The sequence below is a fragment of the Colletes gigas genome, unplaced genomic scaffold (assembly GCF_013123115.1).
Source record: "Colletes gigas isolate AHSC1104 unplaced genomic scaffold, ASM1312311v1 Colletes_gigas_Sc00009, whole genome shotgun sequence".
In the NCBI taxonomy this organism is placed as follows: Eukaryota; Metazoa; Arthropoda; class Insecta; order Hymenoptera; family Colletidae; genus Colletes; species Colletes gigas.
In genome coordinates, this window is record NW_025106638.1 from 3,531,149 (window position 1) to 3,554,678 (window position 23,530).

Sequence of the window (23,530 nt, forward strand, 5' to 3'; positions counted from 1 at the left end):
AGAAAATATGAGATATATCCAACAATAATTTTTTTACTTCTTCTTACTTCGTAATATGTTCAATAATATAGAATACGAAATTATATTTTAAGTTTTACTTGAACACAGCTTAAATATTGAGCAAACTTTCAAAACAAAAAAAAAACGTTATCGTGCCATAATTTTTAATTTATCAGGGTTTTCTTTCAATGTAGCAGTATTACATCCTAGAAATTATTAAATATCGTCTGAAACATCTGAATATCGTATTAAATATATGGCTATCGTCTGAAGAATGAGCTATAAGTGTGATTAAATCTGTTTATCCGAATAAGAACTCCAGTTATTCGAACGGAAAGTTAAAAGCAGTGGGGATAATCGATGGATTCCTACTGTATGAACCTGCCCGGTTGTGTGAACTGCTAGTCCCCCGTTGAGTGCACATAAATGGAGTCCTACTGTATGATTAGACACTGAACTATACAGGGTGTTCGGCCAACCTTGGAAAAAATTGGAATGGGAGATTGTAGAGGCCAAAATAAGACGAAAATCAAAGATATTAATTTGTTAATCGGGGCTTCGTTAAAAAATTTCAAATCATTCACGGAAAAATTATTTTCGGTTGTGGGGGTCAATTACAATCATTTTTGGTGAATAGACATACCCCCGAATTCCTACGCACTTTCGAGAAAAAAATATTTAAATATCTTAAAAGAAAATTTGAAGAAAAGTGCAGAAAAATTAAAGTTACCGGCAAACCTTCATTTCCAGCAAAATAATGCACCTGCACATATGGCATATTATACAGTTTGTCAATGGATTGTTTACAACACAGCACACACTTTAAGAACACCTTCCCAAAAAGTGTCCGTAAACACCACATTTCGAATAAATCGGAATTAAAACAAATAATCTCAGCAGAATGGTTTAAAATCAGCAGTGATTTAACAAAGAAGTTGTTCCATTCTATGTCAAATAGATTAAAAGAAATAGTGAAACAAAGAGGACATGTTAAAAAATGTTAAATTATAATTTAATGCGATGTTATATAAAATGTGCCAATACTTTTGTCCATGTATCAGATGATAATAGAACAGATTTTCTTTAATTATGTGTTCTCTATTTTATTAATTTTGTTTTGCCTTTGTGTATAGATAAATGAGATATTATAAGTAAAGATACGTACAAAAAAGAAGCGATACAAACAATTTCTTCAATAGTTCTTAACATTTTACTTATGTCCACCACTGTTGGTGTAGAGGTTATGGAACACTGTCCTCCTAGCATCAATTTCGACGATGTCAAACAATTTTTTCACACAGTCCTGCTAAAACAAACGGCTCGTTAACTGGCCCGATCGTAGAATCGAGAATCAATCACCGATTCAGCCGGTCGCGAATCGTTCTGGTAACTGTATGATAAATGAGGAATTGCGCAAACAATCAGGTCGATGGTACCGTACGTGTCTTGATCGGTCCCCCAGAGGCGCAGGTTAAGGCGCAAGCGCGAGCGCAGGCGCAGGCGCAGGCGGTCCGATGAAAAGACAAGAGCCGGGAAGAGGAAGAGCCGTGTGCGCTTGCATCTGAATATATCCGTACGGTCGAAGGGGATGCATGTATTTAACGTTCGGTGTGAGTTCCGAGTTGCGAAGGCTTCAATCAACGTGCCGTCGCTCGGGGCCTATCCGATATCAGACATTAGGTACCCACGGCTCCAGCTACGTATTTCAACTCTTTCACGTACCGACGCGACGCGACGCGACGCCCACGAGAACCCGGCTGCGGATCCTATCTCGCCACGATACCCCAACTTCTTAGGCTCTCTTCTCTCAAGAGAAGAGGCTACGGTTACACTCGATGCGTTTTCGTCGCAATTTTTAGTTTTGACGAACACGTGAAAGACCATGCGCGTGCTGACGGGCTCGACGCGCTTGTTTAACGCGTTTACTGCCAGTCCAAAACCGTAAAATTATTTACAAGACCAAAACTTTACTTACTTTCATAACCTCGCGAAAATTTATGGAGCTTATTCAAATTTATTTTCTTTAACATTTCAACTTGAGAATTAATTGCTTTAGTTCCACTGTCACCCGTATATGTATAGGTGAGGTGGCAGTCAAAGTGTTAAACGGCGGTTACAGCGGATACAAATAATTGCAATTTATTTGCGAAATAAATATACAATACCGAACGGAAACAGGACACTCGACGCTCGCAATATTTGAAATACTGTAACTTCGTAAAAAATAATTGTACGACAGCCTTTGCGGGGTCATTTTAATGATTGGATTCTGTACTTTCGCACCCTTGAATTCGATTTTCTCGAATGTCCTTTTTACACTTGGAGGAACGTGATAAAATGAAACTGATGTTTTTAACAGATATGACTCTGAAATTCAAACTGTTCCCAAATTAAAAATAGAATGAATTTTAAGCTTCCCCTTTTCAAAAGCCTCTCTAAAACTTAGTATACGATTAATATTTCAAGCTGCTCTTTAAGAGCATTTGAATTTTTAAACAACATTTCCTTAATTTATTGTTACGAGAAAATTATCTGTTAGAAAGTATATATAACATGACTGATTCGTTATGAAAAACATTGTGCATACGAAGAAACCTGAACACAAGAATATACTTAAACGTAATAAAAATCGTATAACTGTTCTTTTGTGTTCGAATACATCCTAAAATCATAAATTGCCGATTTTATTGATCGATAAAAGTAAAAACGTTGATTCAGCAACAAAAACTTGCCAATAATAAATTTGAATAAAAGAGCTTGAATGTACTTAAACGCGTTTCTTAAATGGTTCAAAAATGTGTTTATATCAAATATTGAACACTTAAATGTAATTACAAAATGAAAGGATAAAAAACAGTCTGTTATTATTCGATAACGCAACGTATCATTAAACGAAGACGATGAATTTATTAAAGTAATCTTTTTACCACCCAATGTCACTTCATCGATACAACCAATGGACCTAGGTGTCATTGAATGCTTTAAACGATTTTATAATAAGCATTTATTGTAAAAATTTATGTTAAGAGACGACAATAATGAAGGTTTCCTGGATACATATAAAAATTCAATTTGAAGAATGGAATCAATTGTTGTTAAGAACAGAAGTGTACCAACGATCAGAGAACGATTTAACGAAGGCAATTTATTATAAATTCGCTGTCGACATTCTTGTCGACTCCATAACACAATCAATGGAGTTTTCTAATAATCCACGTAAAAAAAAATCAATTTTTTTGGCATCTTTCTAAAATTTCGGGCCTCGAAAATATGTCTATAAAGTCATTTCACGGAATCCGTAAAAGTAACGTAAAAATAATGATACCAGAACCTCTAAACGCGTTTTTCACGAAATTATATTTTCGAGACTGACTAATACGCTATCATAAGTTCTAATTGACCGATTGACTTGATAATAAATCTTCAGGAAATCTTTACGGTCGAAATTAGGGATATTAAGATCTGTTATTTTAGTTTTTTTAATCTGAAAGATGAAAAAACGAGAAAAAATTGATATGTATACTGAATATCATGTACTTTCGATCACTTCTGTAAGTAATATTTTCTCGCATTGTTTGGAGTGATCAAGATATTTAAGTGGACAGAGTTCACGACACAACACACTACATGTTCATAATTTATGGTTTACGTATTCCTTATATTTTTGCATATCAAGTTCATTCTGTAGTTTCTTGAAAATTAAAATTTATCATAAATGAATAAACATCCGCGCTATTACAGAACGAATACTCTTTAGACACTTGTATGTTCGCTAGCTCTTGGTTTAAAGGAAACATTAAAAATCTGGGGGTGTCTTATAGGTTTGTCGCTATGTGTATTCGAAATTATTTATTTCAGCATAAACTGAACAGTACAATCGTATTTTACACGTTAGAAAACTCACAAATGAACGCGTTATTCCCCTCATCAGCACTGCTACAACCTTCTTGGGTCCACCCTCGACGTACAATTTCATTCAACACTTTCTTCATTTCGAAATATAGCTCGTTAAAAAATACACAGACGTAATTTCCTTTCTTCTCTAAAGTCGAGTGCTCCGAAATTGAGAAGGAAAAATTCGAATATGGAGCAAAATGGAGCACCTTAAATGTCCATAGAAGTTGATTTTCTTTTGCCCCAACGTGAGATAATTTAATAAACACAGTGTCTCGTCACTGCAACTTAAGATAAACGATTTATCGAAACGCCAAAATACGTACTGCGCGTACAAGTCGTAAACAAAGCTCGAATCATAATATTGACGATTTCAGATCAAACTTTTTGAAACTTATTCAAACGAGAACTGATGCGTTGTCGCGTCTATTCTTTATCTCGTAATGGTTTGGGGGAGGTTTAGAACTGGTACCAAGGATTAGACGAAAATTGCAACATTACGGAAAAACAGACGTACTCGGATCTATTAGAAATATCTTGGATCGCGAAGGGTTAAGTGCTCTTTATCGATGATACGTTGAAGAACGTTCAGGGGGCTAGTAATTCTGGGTGTTTACTCGTCGGTGTGGATCGGCCAGAGGGTAAATTACATGCTTCTGATCTCTGGATTATGGTGATATACAGTCGCGTCGGTATTTAAATTGACACACTTGTGTTTCGCCAATTGAACTTCCCTTTAGTATTATGATAATACTAGTTTTTTACCTTCTGTAAGTTATTTATATTTGCAAAAGCGTGCATTCAATTAGCAACGTATTTCTAAAAGTATTGCCAATATTTGTCTAGTCGGAAAGTAGTTTAACTTGAACAAATTCTGATTTTGTAAACTAATTTTGTAAAACTTACATCTAGTTTCTTATCAACGTGTATTTAGACACTCTTTCCAGCTTCGTAACGATGTTACTGAGAATTCTTTGTCGTTTACCGAGAATCTAAGAATTAATCGTGACAAGAGAAAAGCAAGTAATTGAATTAAAAATGGAGCGGCAATTTAAGCCATCGAAGGAAGACAACTTATTACTATTTGAATATAAGACGAAATCGTTGACTATATTAATCAGAACTCGAATAAATATATTTCTGTTAACGTTTGGCTCTCTGGTAATTTTTCTTCGATCTTTCGGGAGATCGATCGAGGTACAGCGGCGTCGTTACGCGAAACACCGAATTTCCTCAAAGCAAACCCTCTAAACTAATCTCTGAACTTGGACTAATTTCACCGGTAAAAAGTAGAGAAGTCGTGGCTTACCTTGGAAAGGATATCCAGTGAAGTACGGTGCCATGTTCAGGGTGCTGACTGCCATCTAATTAAGCGCTTTTGTCCGCGGCAGTCTTCGATCACCGAGCTACCACAATGGAAACAAGAGGGCGGAAACAAAGAGACGAGTCGTTCTTTGTTCGATGGTTACGGTGATTGGGGCCCGGATCACTTAACCGAGCGCAACAAGTCGCGGATTCGCTCGGTACTGGCGAACGCGTCGGAACGGAAACGAGCTCACGAGAATTGGTCCCGAAGCGACACGGAAACGGTCGAACGAGTCGCGGTGGACGATCCAGGCTCAGCCGAAACGTGAGAAACGGAGCATCGGCCCCTGTTTTTTTTGCCCCCTGAACGCAAACTGGACGGAACGATCGAACGGACGTGAGACGTGGAGACCTGTTTGCTTCGGGGTCTCGGCTCGAACTGTTCGGTTCCCGAAACGGACGGGTATTAGCAGGAAGGGAACACCCGTAGGAAAAAGAAAGGAGAAGAAAGGCAGGTACCTGAAAGGAAAGAAGGCTCCGCCTTCGTTACGGGGACCTGTCGAGGAGGGAATATCTGGGCTCAAAAGTATTCTTGATGGCTCTAGTCGAGCGGTGCATTGGTTACGACGAAGGTGGTCCCCTGGAGGCGGAGGTGGTCTTTTCCCTGACTCCGCCCGAGCCGGTCAACTCCTTTACGTTGCAACCGCAGCCCCGGGGCGCCGCTCTTTACCCTCCCCCCCCCCCCATTTCCCTGCGTTTCACTTTCCCGGCTACCACGCTAAATACTAATACACCATGGCAATCAGCGAGATAAGAGCTTGACCAAACTGGAATATTTCAAGAAATTTCCTATTTAAACCGAAATAACATAGAATTTTGTTTTCGGACTAAATGATAAGACGCTACGCTGCGGAGCATAACTACAGCACCGCTGAAAATGAGACGAGTACTTTTTGAAGACGCGACTGTGTTTTCTCTTCAATAATTAAATACATTTTTTTTTCTATTGTTTATTTGCATAAATATAAAATTATCGCGAAGTTAGCCGGAGTTTACCCAATTGTTACTTTACTTAAATCTACTTATTTAGTAATTACTCTGTAGTGTCACCGATTTTTATTTTCTTTCGTCCAAACGATTATTGAAATGTCACTAAAACATGTATAAGTAAGGGGTTGAGACAACTCTCTGTAAAGCTTCGACTTCGTTAATTCTGTTAATGGAAATATAGACACGCGTAAAGATTTTTTTCCTCTATTATTTGTTTGCATAAATGTTTGACCTAACATTATTACTTGTCCACGGTGCAGTTAAATAATACGATGTAGCAATAATAATTGATACAATTTACCCAATTGTCACTTTACGAATCTATTTTTTTAATAATCACTATGTTTGACTATACTTGAATATGTTTGAAAGTATGGAGTATCATCAATTTTAGTTTTCTTTCGTTCAAAACAATTTAAAATATCACTGAAACATGTATATATAAATCTTGTAAATCTGACTGCAAAAGGTGTTACAGTTCTTCGTTGCTAATAATCCTGTAGAGGGTTACACAGCATTCAATAAAAAAAAAGGGTGTTACAGTTTATTTACGCGAAATTGCACCACTGAAATTTTTCAGATTTTTATGATTTAAAAGCAAAATTCGAAAAAAGTAATTTTACAACATAAAGAAGCATTAAAGAACTTTAGTCGAAGCATATACAAGTGGATTGCATATGTATGGAGATAAAATCGAATGTTGACTATGTTGAGGGTTTACAGTGCCAGCAATTTTAACTTTCTTTCGTTCAAAACATTTTAAAATATCACTGAAACATGTAAACCTTATAAATTTTACTGTAAAAGGTGTCATAGTTTGCAAGAAATTTACGAAAAAAGTATTAAAAAACACATTTGACGCTAGGAGATCCCCTCAAATTGGCGACTCGAAATTCGTGCGCTAGAAACAACGAAACGGAAGTTTCTACGAAATTAAAACGCAAGGAAGATGAAACGAAAACTTATAAAAAATGATACTGTAATAAGTACTATTTATTAAATTTTCTAACGCGTCTGAATTAATTTCTATCCATTTCTCAATGCTTTAAAAACTGTAATTTTGCCCAAAGATGCTCTATCAAGTTCAAGATGTGTTATTATCTTGCCAAAATTTTGTAACAATTTTCGTAATATGCTTTGGGTTGTTATCACGTTGGAAATCAAACGTTCTATTATTTCAAAATTGTTCAATGGTTGGAAACAAATTATCCTTTAACGGGTCTATGTATTTGATTGCAGTCAATTTTCCTTCGGTAATTGATAAATTTCTCGTATGGTTGTTACTAAAACAACTGTATGTATATCATAATACAACCACCGCCATGTTTGGCAGTAGGTGTTATAATTTACAATAAATAATTACAATAAATCTATATTATTTTTAGTCAAAAATACGTGTGGAGAAAAAAGAAAAATTAAAATAAAACAAAAATTTGTAACCATGTGAGAAATGTATCGATCGAAAAGAAATCGACTGCAATCAAATACATAGAGTTGTTAAAAGATAATTTGTTTCCATCCACAGAACAATTTGTCTTCCAACATGACGGCCCAAAGCGTATTACGAAAATTGTTACTTCATCTTTCGGATGACTCGAACGTGATTTTATTCATAATTAACGAACTAGCACTGAAACGATGGCCAATTGATACTTTTAGTATTAATTAAGTATAATTTAATTTTATTTTTTGTTTAAGTGTTGTTACATACGTTCAATACACATTTTTATTACAATGGTTCCTGGAAACAAATTTGAAAAAAAGGTCTTGATTCGCACAAAAGAGTTAATTGGGCGTACGAAATCTGTATATTAGCAAAATAATTCTAGTAAAAATTGTTTAGATCCTATAATAGATTCGCGACGGTCGTGAAACGCGACTACATAGTTACGAAAGAAAGGAGATGGAAACGAGTACCGTAAATTAACTAGCAATCGTTAATATAAATAGCAACGAGATTAATAGATAGTGATATACGATGCGTTTAAAACGACTTAGTTCCACGCCTATCCTGCCGTTGATCTCATTTGTATTAATATCAGAAAAGGAGAAATTCTAATTATAGTTTTAAATTCGTCTTTATTTTCTTAATTAAATGTAACGACAGTAAAATCGATGTATTAACAACTTGTAATCAATGAAAATGGGTAATTCCTGCGGCCGTAAATCAAAAAATGACGCCCGAGGCCAATGATCGATCTTAGAATGAATATTATCGATACTTCCGACCAACGATCGTTCTATACAAAGTTACCACAATGTAACCTGAAAAATGGTGAATGTGCGCGAAAAAAATAAATCTTTCTGTTTTAACACTACATTTCCAATGTACTTGTCTCAGTTTTACTTACAATTTTAATACCACAATATTTGCAACGTACATGTATCAGTTTTTAACCTCGATCGTGAAAATGGCACAAGAGAATTTCAGTGAAAAACGTAAACGAAGACAAACGTTTGAAAAAAAGAGTGCTTTATTATGAATTTCCAAACATGTATGAGTAGGTATTATAACGCTTTAACCTATTAAAATTTAACTTCATTCACAGTTTCCTTAACCTAAAAAATTTTGCCACTCGTGTCACTTTTAATTATATTATTGAAGTATGAAAATGATACTATTTAATCGTAACAACTAATCAAACTGAAGACACATCCACTATACAATAGTTAACCTAACCTTGTACCACCAGATTATCATTCGTTTCGTTCTACGTAAAACTCTTTTAATGGTAAAAATTTTAATAAAAATGGTGATATCAAATCGTACTTGATTCCATTTTGTAAAAACTAGAACTTTTATAAACGTGAAATTATGATGTTGAAATATGGCAAAAGGTCATTGGTCATTTTATTCTCTTTATATAAAAGTTGCATGATTTAAAGGAGCACATTATACATATATTGCATGTATTTTTTATGGGCAGATTCATTTCGAAAGGCAATTATTTTTTTTTAACAGAAAGCTATATTTTTTTTATGATAATATAAAAGAACTCTGACCAACAAAATTACGTACTTAAAAACGAGAGAACGAATATGATTTGCAAAAGTATGAATTTGGAGTGTAAACCCTGTAAAACAAATTTCATCCAGAATGTATCATTTTTAGAATTATTCGGTGAAAATTTCGTTACGATTTATAAAATTGACTAACACGTTTAAAATAACGAACGTTCGATAATTGTGGTGCTCGTTAAATTATTAAGATATTTATTTAATTGTTTGAGAAACCTCGCGTTGAACATTCTTCACGATGCGTCTGTTCTTTTTCTATGACTGTGCGGTTCATTTATCTTCTCGACAAGCTTAACAAATGTATAATTACTACGCATACGCGAAAAGTAACATGCCCGATGTAATCACACAATAGCATATAATTATTGTGTGTTCAATACATTTGAAAACGAACGTAAAAATAAACTGCACCGAACGACTTTAATTATTCCATGGTATTCACTTTAAAAGTAAATTGCACAAATTTCATCTATATGCCCAGCACAGAAATATCGTTTACACGGATACGCCATGCAGGGTGTACTGTGCTAACTCTGCCAAACGAGAACTTAATTTAAAGGCCAAACGGGGAAAACAGGTGTTAAATAAAGTTTGCGAGTAAACGCTTTGTTTAAATGTTTGAAAGAAATATTGTATGAATAGAACAAGTAACACATTCTCCGTCACTTAGAAGCTCGATTTTTTTTATTTAGTCTACATAGTTGCATATTTTCTATCGTCTGAAAAAAAGCAAACTATATTCTATATAATTATACAATCTCGTTTCAAAATATCCTTCTACTTGGATATGCAAGCTTAACATCGATAAACAATTGAATTTGTTATTCTACAAAGTTCCTCGATATTTTGTTGAGGTTAACTCACTGCGTGTTTCGTTCGTCGTACGAAGTCGCTTCTGTTAAAACGCGCAGGAATCTATTATTTCCACGTCATCTATATGTATATGGGTGACAGGATTTACTAAAAAAATTTATTCTTAAGTTGTGACGTTGAGAGAAATTTTTGATAGAATCAGTGAATTTTAGCAAGATTGTAAAAACAAGTACCGAAACAAACGTTAGGTTATGTGTGTTTTCATCTGACAGTGAACGCGTTAAAGAAATGAGTTTTCGTATTACAGTGACATTACCGGGAGATAGGATTTACTAAAAAAATTTATTCTTAAGTTGAGACGTCGAGGGAAATTTTTGATAGAATTAGTGAATTTTAGCAAGGTTATAATAATAAGTACCGAAACAAATTTTAGGTTATGTGTGTGTTCATCTGGCAGTGAACGTGTTAAAGAAATGATGACGATACAAAATATAAAATGAAAGTTAAATTCAAATTTTTATGGTTTTTTATATTCTATAATGTGGTGGGGGAAAAATAACTACGCATCACCTCTGCTTGACTTGCGTCTACGTAATAACGTTACACCTTTGTTCATTTATACAATGTGTCCATTCATAAATCTGTTTCTGTAATTAGAATCAGTTTACAGGCATATATTCATATTTACTGTATCGTAGAAAGAACTGTAACTACCGTGAAAGAAGACCACCTTTCCTAGGGATCTTTCGCGTTCCCTTAATTTCGTTTCAACGTCTTAATTTTAGCTTATTCGCGTTGTTCAGTTTGACGCCTTTCGTTCCGAATGTTTCTACGTATTGACGACAATGTTTCTGTTTCGACTCGAAACTTTCGAGTTGCTGGAGTCTGCATTTTCGAAATGTACCCAGATTCTTCCGATTGTTTTGAGGTTTGCAATATTTATCATTTAGCTGAACCGGTGACGGCTTAGGTTATGTCTAGTAGAAGAGGAAGAGAGGATTCTTTGAATCGTAGTGGATCGGTTGATCAGGCTGTCAAGGGTTCACAGAATTGGTATTAATTACGTGCCAAGGTGTCAGCGTGCTCGGTGCGGTTCACTGTGTTTCGCAAGCGTTCTGAATTCATATCCCGGGGGATTTAATCCTTAGCAGCGATCGTCTGTTTACAGGGAGCACCAGAGGGATAACACGTGTCGTGATTGTAGTTTATGGGAAGCTGATTGCAGAAGCGTGGGACGGTTGCAAGATTGTGGATGGGCCCAGTCGCTAGTCCTGTCGCCATTCACTGGCCGCACTTACGTATCCACGGCAGTGTCAGTGTTTCGTTTCGTAATCATTAAGATATGCATTATCCCTCTAATGACGAGCACCGCTCTGTAATACCGTGTCCGATCGTCGACTCCGCACTTCGTTCTTGCTCCCTTAAGAGGTCGCATAAATTTCATCTAAAATGCCTTTCCGCGGTGCACGTTCAGTCTCGGCTTTCATTTCACCCGAAACCATGCTGCATCCGTCCACCAGATTAATTAGTCCGCTGCGGTGCCTCCCCTGCATTATTACCTTTTTTTTTTCTTTTTTTAACCTCTCTTTCGCGTTGGTTACTCTTTTAATCTGCAAACGTGCTCTACTTATTCCGGTAACCACCGAAATAAATAGCATCGTGCGTCTGTATCGAGTAGTACGATCGTAAATATAGAGGGCGTTACGTTCAAGTGCGAATGGTGGAATATTTCATGAGGTATGGAAGGTATCAAAAAAATGTTCTTAGAAAAGTTGTTTCATTTAAAGGGGCAAATTATGTGGTGTAAATAACTTTTGTACAGGTGGAGTGGTGGGGGAGATTTCAAGGTCAAGCTAATTTTTTTAAATGGAACCATATATTTTTTTGTTAATAATTTGATAGCGTTTGCTGAGACAAATTCAACTAACTACATGATATCATTACGAGTCAGATAAACAGAAATTACTAGCCAAACCCTGCGTGTAGAATACCCGTTTTTTGTTTGTCGCTTTGTTTTCGAGAAAATTAATTTTCAGAATTCACAATAACATTTGTTATGCTTTCAAACTGATTCTAATATACGTCAGGTTTAGTTTATAAATTAATCTTCGACCTCCTGCGTTAAATCATCTATAATGTTTATTCAAAGAGAAGTTTTCTTCCCGCCATTTTTAATATCGTCGAGATCTTAAAAAACAGTAGTGAGTCCAACAAGTAACACAATTCAATCGAAAAGATTTTAATGGGGGATTCTAGAGGCCAAAATAAGACGAAAATCAATAATACCAATTTGTTAACGGAGGCTTCGTTAAAAAGTTATTAACAACTAAATTCAAAAATATCAAATCGTTCTGGAAAAATTATTTTCGGTTGCGGGGGTCAATTACAATCATTTTTAGTCATTACACATACCCCCGAAATCCTACACACTTTCGCGAAAAAAATTCCTTACCGAAAATCTAATTAGGTGACTAAATTCGACGAAAAAAAAAATTTCAAATCGTTCTGGAAAAATTATTTTCGGTTAGGGGGATCAATTATAATCATTTTTTATGAATGGACATACACTCACAATCCTACCCACTTTCTAGAAAAAAATTCGAGAAGGTGTGAAATTTTTCGATGGAAAAAAAATTTCAATTCGTTTTGGAAAAATTATTTTCGATTAGGAGGGTCAATTCCAATCATTTTTGGTGAATAGACATACCCCCGAAATCTTGTGCATTTTCGAGAAAAAAATTCAGTACCGGCGGAACTTTGAATGTTAATAACTTTTTAACGAAGCCTCCATCAACAAATTGGTATCATTCATTTTCGTCTTATTTTGACCTCTAGAATCTCTCATTACAATTTTTCCCAGGGGTGATCGAACACCCTGTATACCAAAGATTTTGCGAAAGAAATTTAAAATTGGACAAAGAATATTTTGAAAACGAATTAAAATCGGGTGAAATCTTCCAAAGACCGGCATTTTTTCATTTGGTTGATAAGCTGTCCCTTATGCGTCTACTCTTACGACTATATCTGTTCGAATTATTAATTGTTTTCGTCGCTATTTTATTCACTTACCAAATATTACTAAAATTTATGTTACATATTTAAGGAAATATTAAAATATATTCCTGTGTACAAATCATGATAATGGGACAATATCTCTGCGAATATACAAATATCGATATTGTGGAAAATTTGTTGAAACTTTTTTTGCAGTCAACAGCAGGACAAAAAGACAATTTCGGTCGAATGCCGAACAATCAGAGTAAAAGTCTCCGGAGCGACTTCCATCATCGACTAACAGAGATTTTTCAATTTCGAGGCTCGGCTGTCAGTCCCAAAAGCAATTTCTAAAGAGGGCCACGAACCTTTGCAAAGACCTAACCCACAACCTGACAATATATTCCGGTACCTGCGGTTTAAATGATAAATTGGTCTATCGGGATTGATACGACTAGAGTTTTCATAGGAAATATCTGAGATTTCCGATTTCATGATTCCGTGTTAAATGAGACATACTTGTGGAAACGTGTAAGGAAAAGGCGACAGAACTTCGACTCGAAATAAAATGTAAATCACAAGGAGGCTAATTTTAACAATAGATGACATTTCACTATCGTGGAAAGAATAAAACAAATGCATAGACAAAACGTGTAAAAAGTGGAACTTTTAAATATCTTTTAAATCAATGGTTTCTCGTCATAACTGATACAATAAATGACGAGCTGCATTGAACACTAAATTTAAAAAAAACGTATGATCCTATTAAAAAACCATGTCTATAGATAAACTAATTGCATCAAACTATGCTTTCATTCTCTGAGATTTTCTCAGATCTCAAGGTTTGCATTTCCGAAGGATTGGAGCACACAGATATTTGCTTACTTCCAATATTATTATTTGTAACGTCAGACATCGCTGAATCAGTTGTCTTATAACTAGACTGCGGATCTCTATGCATTCATGAGGAATTTTAATTCTCAAAAAACTACAGAATGCACTTGTTATGCAAAAATATAAGAAATATTTAAAGTAAGATACGAATTATTATATTTAGGGGTTGAGACAACCCTCTACAAAGCTCCGATTTCATTAATTGTATTAATAAAAATATGAATTTGCATAAAGATCCGCAGTCTACTTATAACTTTCGAACAGCGAAGTTTATTTATTTGTACAGTAATTTAAGGTGTTATACGAGTCATATCAAGTTTATATGCGTTATATCAAATAATGATGCAAGAAGAAAGCATTAATCTGTTAGATAGTGAATCAGATTCTCATTTGCAAAAAATAATACGCGTAGCAGAACGGAAACCTCTTCTTGACGGAACATTTTTACAAGTAATACCTGGACAATCAAACTTAAATGGATTTCTAGTTGCTATTTGTAAGAAATGTACAACCGAAGAACTTGGAATAAAGGGATCTTCCAAAGATCCGAACACAGTTAAAATGGATACATGGAGTGGAGGAACTTAATGAATTTATTAAATATTAGGTGTACAAATGAATAATCCAAATTATCTTAAGCAGTTGTAAAATTAAGTTTAAAGACAATATATTTTTCCGCTCTTTTTCGGTCATATAGTGTTGATAGTGGGGTCCATTCGATGGGAGGTTTCAAGATTTTGTTGAGTCTGTTACAATATATGTATAGTATAATTCATTGAATCAATCAGAGCAGATACGGTTGAAGGTAGGATTGTTCGGAGTGGCGGAAATTTTTGAGGCGTATTTGAGTGTTAAGTATTTCCTTCTTAGTTCGAGGGCCATTTCATTGGCCTGCAATTTAAATAGGAAAGAAAAGTCCATAATGTCTCGACTGAGGTCAGGTCACACAAAGACAACGCATGAATATCTAATAAAAAAAGGAGATCGACCTTACTGCAGCTACTGCCCCACTGAAACTCTCACAGTAGACCACATCCTATATCAGTGCAGAAGAACCGAACTCCAAAGACAGAAATATGGTATAAAACCGAACACAGCCCTTACAGCTCAGGACCTCATTAGTGACACTATAAAATTTCTCAAAGAAACAAACATGTATAACCAAATATAGCGCGCAAGCACACATCCGCCGCCAATGACCCCGTAGTCGACGCAGCGTTAAAACACCCATGAAGAAGAAGAAGAAGATATAGCTACTTAAAACAAAAGATAGTTTAGCGAAAGGCTCAACATAACTTTCAAAAGTATTCAATTCAGTGGAGTAGAAAATGGCAACAGATGAGATGTATATCCGACACTGCATTCTTTACGAATTCTAACAAGGGAAAAATGCTGCGAGAGCATGCAAATCGATTTGTTGTATCGTATGATGTGTGCACATTTTGGTTTAAGCGGTTTAAAAGCGGTGATTTGAGTCTAATCGACAAACAACGCCCTTGAGGCCCTCGGAAGTGCGACAACGATGATTTGGAACAACTGCATGCTGATAATGCGGCACAAACGCAAAGAGAACTTGCAGAACAGTTAGGAGCAACCCAGCAAACGATTTCCAATCGCCTACGTGAGACAGGAAAGATCCAGAAAGAAGAAAAATGGGTTCCTCATGAACTCACTGCAACCAACAAAAATCAACGAGTGGCAGCGTGTCTTTCTCTTCTCAATAAGCAGCGTCGAAAGTCTTTCTTGTGGAAAATCGTCACGGGCGATGAGAAGTGGATACTCTATGACAATCCGAAACGCAGAAAGTCATGGGTAAATCCCGGCGAAGCATCAACATCGATTGCAAAACTCAATCGCTTCGGAAAGAAGGTTCTTCTCTGCATTTGGTGGGATATCAAGGGCGTGGTTTATTATGAGTTGTTGGAACCGGGTGTAACAGTTACTGCGGACTGCTAGCAACGTCAATTAATCTGCTTGAGTCAAGCATTGGAACGAAAACGTCCGTATACTGGCAAAGGAGAACGTCCAGTGAAATTGTTGCATGACAACGCCAGGCCGCATATTGCTTCCCATACAAAAGACACCATAATGAGTCTTGGCTGGGACGTCCTGCAGCACCCGGCGTATTCACCAGACATTGCTCCATCTGATTATCACCTGTTCCTGTCGATGCAATACGCCTTATCCCATATGCACTTCCAATCAGTGGATGAGATCCGAAAATGGCTCGACGACTTTATCGGGTCCAAAAATGTAAAATTTTCCCGAGATGGAATTCATCAGCTGCCTGAAAGATGGCTTAAAGTTCTAGAAAGTAACGGCGAATACTTCGATTGAACAATTCAATTTACTTTCTTCTAAAATAAACATTGAATGTGGCTGAAAAAATTGAATTATTCATTTGTACACCTAATAAAAATCGTAGTGTTCTTTTAGAAATTTCCTTCACTGTAGATGCAAGGGTCGTTCAATGAGTCCTTAGAAAATCTGAGATCTGGCGATCGTAGGATCGAAAATGGTTTGTTTTTAGTACTAAATTTACGGGCATTGACCGCACGTATATTTATTGATATCTTCCATGTTGACGATTACCTTACAATACGATTTTTCTTTTAATTATAATATGTATTCATGCCAGTGCATCAATCAAATTCAACATAAGTTGTTAAAAAATAATATTTACGCGTTCTGCAATTTTAAATATGGAATCAGTCATCTGTCAAATTGACGGCTTCCATAAATTTAGTGTTAGTAAGCTTCATGATTCACTAGACAACTTTCAAGGTTTCAGTTATATCCACCACATGGTTACATGTTTATTGTCGATCAAAGCAAGCTACTTTCCCTTGCATCAAGACAATGCACGGGTGCACTTTCAATGGCCAAAATCATGGAATTAAAGTTTGAATTATTACAACATCCACCGTATTCATCGGATTTGGCCCCCACTGACTTCTTTTTATTTCCAAACTTAAAAAAATGGCTAGGTGGACAACGGTTCACGTCGAACGAGGAGGTCACCGTCCAAAGAAATGCCTATTTTGAGGACTTTCCGAAATTTTACTTTTTACATGGCTCAAAAAAGTTGGAGAAACGCTTGGAAATGTGTATAGAGCTAAAAGGAGATTATGTTGAAAAATCTACCTAAAATAATTTGTTTATCTATCTTTTTCTAAGGACTTATTGAACGACCCTCGTACCTCCGTCGTATTAATGTTTATTAAATCTGTTGAATACTTCGCCGCAGTTCCATCGTACACGATCCGCCCCACCAGCCACTTTTGACAAAATCTTGGAACTCGTAAAACGAATCCTTGTCGAGATCACGCCCATTGACTCGTCGCGAGCAAATTGTTCAGGACTATGGCTGGATCGGGAGGAGGGTAAACTGTCGCGATTATGTGACACGGGAAGCTTGTCACAGTACGTCAATGCATGAGTAATAGTACTCGTTATCTTGTTGAAGCTGGACCGAACGAGCCCCGCCCGTGTCTGAGAAAAGGGGTGAATCGACAACAATTAGGTAGATCGCCATCCCCCGGGAATACTTCGACGAGCAGAAAAACTTCGTTTCTCAAGATTTCAAACAGTGGAACGCGGGATCTGGTTCCCGAGGGGATGCAACAATATTAGCAAAGAAGGAGGACCAAATGTTAGAGTATCGAGACGCAAAAAGGTTTTTGTGCTCGCCTGTTCAAGTAGGAATCGTTGCTCGAACTGTGTTTACCTCAACATTTTCTCCTTATAAATCTCCAATTAAATTTCAACCTCGATAACGAGTACTAGAACTGTACCGACAATTACAGTGTATTTATCTGTGACAATGAAATTAAAACGATAGACACGCGAAGAAATATAATATAATGCAATGGAGATAATTATTCATTCTATTATAGAAAATTATGGTAAATTTTCAAAAAATCAGTCGAGTAAATTTTTTACATGTTTTATTAGAAATTACGAATGGGTAATTTTGTCTACTTTGGTAGTTTTAATGTTAACACAAAAATAAACAAATTTAACCGAATTTAACCACAATGGCCGTCGATGTATGTATATCGATATAGCTCAGTAGACATAGATAATAAGTATTTGCCTAGATATAACACCTTTTGCAGTCAAATTTACAATATTTATTTATACATGTTTCAGTGATATTTTAAAATGTTTTTAACAAAAGAAAATTAAAATTCCTCGCACTTATTACATTATCTAACGTTGAGGCAAAACTGGACACTTCGATTACTTCTCTCAACTTCAGAGAACGAAGAAAATAACCTCTGTATATTTTTAAACGAGCTATATTTGAATTCGAAATCAAAAAAGAGTTGGATACTATGCGTTGTGTGTCGAGGGTGGACCCAAGAAGGTTGTAGTAGTGGGACAATGCATATATTTATGAGTAGATTGCGGATGTTTATTCATTTATGGGAAATTTTAATCCTCAAAAAACTACAGAATGCATTTAATATACAAAAATATAAGAAATACTTAAAGTAAGATACGAATTATTATATTTAGGGGTTGAGACAGCCCCCTGCGAAGCTTCTTCCGTTTCATTAATTTTATTAATCAAAATGTGAATTTGCATAAAGATCCGCAGTTTAGTGATAACTTTGGTTCTAAGTATGGTTACGTTTGAATTTGGTTACTGCTTAGAATGTAAAATGGTGGTCAGTTGGATGCCAGAATTACATAACGCACTGCATTAGTTACAGAAATTGGTCCCCCCCTACGTACGAGTCTAAACAAGTCCGAAAGGTTTGGGAAGAAAATTTTTAAAACTCGTTCGAACAAAAACTGGTGCATGCTTGCTCTTTATCTTAAAATAATTTGTAGAAGTTTAGAACTGGTGCCAAGCATTAGAGAAAAAACATAGGTATAACTTTGGTTGCAAGTATGGTTTGGTTTGACGCGCTCGTGGCTGGTTAAAATACAAAATGGTGTCGGTTTCGATTGTCTGACAGATATAAAACGCACTCGTCCCTCTCTTCTCTTTCCCTCTACCAGTATAGCGATCGAATATCTCAATTATCGGAGTGGTTTTCGTCGGTAGCTCAGCGTCCAGCTACGATAGTCTGTCGAACTTGACAATAAGTGGCCATTTTCATTTACCCGGGTCGGGCAAGGGATGGCGAGGGAAGGGAAGCGAGGACACGTGGGTTGGGTAGGTGTGCGTACATTGGCAGTTCGAACTGGTACACAGGGGTACGAACGAGCCAGTCGTTACAAAAGCACCGGCCATTACGAGTGTTACAGCGGCGGTTCGCGCGGCGCGTCAAAGAACGCTCATTAAATGCTGGCAATTAACTGCGGGCTAAGATCTCGAAGGCTCGAGCTTCGTTCTTTCCTCTCGCCTCTGCCTTCGTCGCGGTTGATAACTTGCTCTCTCTCTCTCTCTCTCTCTCTCTCTCTCTCTCTCTCTTTTGCTCGTGGCTCGCTACAGCAGAGCTCGCGGCTGTAAAAGCGAGTCAGATCCGAGACTTGGACCCACACACACTTTAATGAGCCGTCTTGCCAACAAGAACGATCGGCATGCGACCCATCTATCACCCTGCGACGTTCTTATTTAATGCTTTGCATTTCTACGTACTTGTGCGACCGAACATTGAGCCACTTAAGGGGGGAACCTCATGTAAATGGCCTGTTTTTCAAGAATTTTTTCTGAAAAATCCAATGCACAGATTCATTTAAAATTTGAAGTATCATTTATTAACGTTATAATGTAAAGAAAAATATTTTTTATAAATTTTAATTGTTAATAACAATGGTGCAATGGTGGCTTGAAAATGGCATCCTGTAAATTCGCCGTGCAGCGTACAATGCACAAAAATGATCTGAAACAAAAAAATCAAAATAGAATAGTTAGTTTATGCAAAAACGCTCAGCATGACATTCTTCTTTTGTTAAAATTGTGATTTTTGATTATGAACAATTGTTAATGATCACTTTCTAACTTTTTTATCGTATTCCTGAGGAAATTTCCTACCAATTTAAGCAAAAAAAAAAAATGCTCAAAAATTTCATTTTACATGAGGTTCCCCGTTAAAATTCAAGATTTTCTTTTTTAATCTTTTTCGTAGAGTTAAAAGCTCTACTAGACTCACAGGAACACGAAAACACACCCTTAAACTATACGAAGATATTTTTTATTTCATTTTTTATTATCTTTTTATTAAATAGTATTCTTTACCATCCATCATTAAAGAAAATATTTTCTTATAGTTGGTTGGCTATTTTAGACGAAAAATATGAAAAATTTTAAAAACTATAGCATTTCGAAAACAAAAATTTGTATACCGAAAATTGTTTTGAAGCCCGTTGGTTTCCACTGGTACTGAATCTATTTTAAAACAAAAAATATGAAAAATTTTAAAGACTATAGCATTTTGAAGAAAAAGTTTTTTTTTGGTATAAAAGTTGTATCTTTGAAATACTAGTTTTTAAAATTTTTCATATTTTTATATAAAAAAAAATTAGTTTCATTTTATATTTTACATAGCTTCTGTGTCAATTCGTTTCTATTCTACGTTCGTTATTTTCTAGTTACCTACTCACTTCTAGTTGCTTACTTTCCAATGAAAATAAAATATATAGCGTGTAGTTTACAATTCTCATTTATAGGTTAGAATCGGGCACCGCAAGAGCTACAATTTCTATAATTCTACCGATCCAACGGATTCTACCGATTATTATTGGTGATATTAGGAAGCGTGTCTCTTTTGATGTTTTCCAATTCACACGGTATTTGTAAAGTAGAGGCGATCTCGTCCACCGGCAACCTGTTTCGGACAATGATACTGGACCACACGCAGGCGAAAAGAGTGAAGTAGCCGGGGCAAAGAAGCCTCGTCTTTTCCTGGCCGGCCTATCGACCTTTCAACGGAAACCAGGACATGACATTCCTTAACAATTCGGCTCATTGACAATTGCCTGCCAGTAAATCAACATGGCGGCGGCGCTTTTGTAGGTCCGTCAAAGCCTACGGGAAAATGGTGATGCGGTCACAGCAAAGCTTTGCTCCCACGCCGCCTCTATTGTGGCGGCTACGATTTGAGTGGCGTCCAACGCCGACTTCAAGGTGTAAATGTCAGCAAGAAAAAGAAAGGAAACTGAAAGATGACCTACACTATTTACCCTCCGCCGGATGCTGAACCGTTTAAGTACATCGCTATTTTTGGTAAACGATTTCCTTTACAATTGTCTCAATGAATTCCTACATTCGAAGCATTTACAGTTTTTGCTCTACGAATTAACCCTTTTACAGATCATGTTCACCTTTTTGCACTACGAACTAACTCTTTTCTAAAACATATTCGCCTTTTTGCAAATTAAATTTACTTTCGTGTACCGTTTTATTAAGATATAAAGTTATTGCATTTATGCAATAATAATTAAACAAAAAATAATATAAAATTAACAAAAAGAAACTTATCTAACACTGAAAGTATTAATTGGTCGACTTTTGAATATTACCACAGACAATGTACAAAATAAATGTTGATTCGCGAACCCCCTTACCACTTTCGTGTCATTTCCTACGTTATCGATTTACACTGGAATTCGAATTTAGCACTACAGTGTCTGGAATTAAGACTAAATATTGGGAGAATTTAATTATTTCGAAAGCATTCAAAATTGGATCTCGAAACGAACCCAGACACTCAGGACATACATCGTTTTCGAAATTTGTCTATTATTTTTTTTTAGTCTATTTCGTTATAATATAATCAAACAGCAAGCAGAACAATTCATATAAGGTTTTTATACCCTTCACCACGTTAAATTTTATTCAAATCATTATGTACCAGAATAATCACAGTTAAATAACTCTACTACTCTAACACTAAATTCGTACTGTTGAGTGTATACATACATTTAAATATAAGCCGGCACGTGCTGCCCTCCTGTAGGTGCGTGCTAATATAAATACCGTACAACTTTTCGGGTGTGACCAGTCTAGCATCGGCTTATGTAGAACGCATTAATAAATAATAAAGTTATTATTCTCAATACGTACATTATGGCCTTAATTCTAATTTAGTCTTAAATAAAGAAACAGACTTTGGAACTAGAAACAAAGATGAATTGGTTGGCAAAACTGAAGCATCAATATTTTAGAATTCATTGGCATAAACTATTCCCACAGACGAGGTATACGAGTAGACTTTTCACCTTATGGGCTTTCGTGGCCGAATCTGACTGCCATACCGACCTGAAAATTCGGAGCTGATTTTAACGGCCTCTTCTCATGGATGGCGGTCAGTTGAGAAACTATTCATTGAATTAGCATTGATGGGCAGACAGCTGTAGTGTATGCGTAAATACATGTGAGTTGACTATGGAAGAGATTAAAATTCATTTCTGATTCTGTTGGTAACGTTGCGAATGACACGAAAATGGTAATGGGGCTCTAGAGCCCCAGAAAAATGGACCGAAAAAATACTTTGGGTGAAAGGTCTACTCGTATACCTCGTCTGTGGTGTAAGCAAGAGGCTAAACAAGCAAAGGGAACAATTCTAAAAGAAAATTTTGTTCCTAAGTACAAGTATCAAACGTGTAATTTTCACAGTTGTTGTTTAAATAAAATACCATTCGGAAAAGAGAAAATATGTATATTGATGAAAGAGTACTTAAAGTCCCGATGCTCACTAATGCTTAAAATCACCAAAAATTAAAAAGTAACCAAAGTGACTAGATAAACGTTATGTGAACTGTACATAAAAAAAGCTGCAAAAACTGTCACGCTATCACTTTGTGACACTGTCAGGAACTTCCACGGCGACCACGGCAGTAAAAGTCATAATTTCTACCGTCATGTGAAAACAATTGTAAATATGACCGCATTACGGTAAGAAACACAAAGGCAAATACACAACAGTATAAAAATCGATGATGTCGTGGAACTAAATTTGGTGACTTTGTGTCATGTGAAACTACCTTTAACCTCTTACGTGACAAGTTGACAACGAAGTTATATCGTTAAGTCATAAAGGTTATGTTGGACGGCTCTGCTTTACAAATTGTTGCTTGGTAGATTATTTGAAAACATTCTATATAATGTGTATGAATATTTGATATACAAAACATGTAAATATAATGTATAATCACAATTATATTTACACGTTAGTATGTCAAATATTCCATTAATACATTGAAACTTAAATAATTTAAATTTTGTTAAGAAAATGGGAGGCCACGGACATGCCTTACCTAAAGTACCAAGTCCTGACGCATTCAAAGTAGAAGATGTACCAAGGCTTTTACGTGTTCAACAAAAATTAGCCGAAAAAGGATTGAAAGATCCTTGGTTGAGAAATGAAGTTTGGCGTTTCCATTCTTTAGAACCATCTTTTTTTAAACAAATAGTAAATGGGTTATTGAGAGGTTGGAAACTTGGAATTCCAGCATTTTTATTAACAATAGCCGCGGAACAATATCTTGGAAATGATCATAGTAATGGGCATCATGAAGAACACCATTCTGATGGTCATCATTAATTTTATAACTGTATGTGTAGTAAAATAAAGTAATTGGTATTATTGTATATATATTGTATCTT

At 35.9% G+C, this 23,530-nt stretch overlaps 2 protein-coding genes across 2 annotated transcripts in view; one reads left to right on the forward strand and one right to left on the reverse strand.

Annotated features, from left to right (window-relative positions):
• Positions 1-5,258, reverse strand: part of LOC122397509 (protein gooseberry-like) — a 33,258-nt gene extending 28,000 nt beyond the window's left edge. Inside the window, exon 1 of the mRNA XM_043396697.1 lies at positions 5,204-5,258. Coding sequence (XP_043252632.1) covers positions 5,204-5,258 — 55 coding nt within the window. The remainder of the gene's footprint in view (positions 1-5,203) is intronic.
• Positions 5,259-23,156: 17,898 nt separating this feature from the next.
• Positions 23,157-23,468, forward strand: LOC122397427 (NADH dehydrogenase [ubiquinone] 1 beta subcomplex subunit 3). Its single transcript, XM_043396580.1, has one exon. The coding sequence runs from the start codon at positions 23,157-23,159 to the stop codon at positions 23,466-23,468; it is 312 nt and encodes a 103-aa protein (XP_043252515.1).
• The last annotated feature ends 62 nt before the right edge of the window (positions 23,469-23,530 follow it).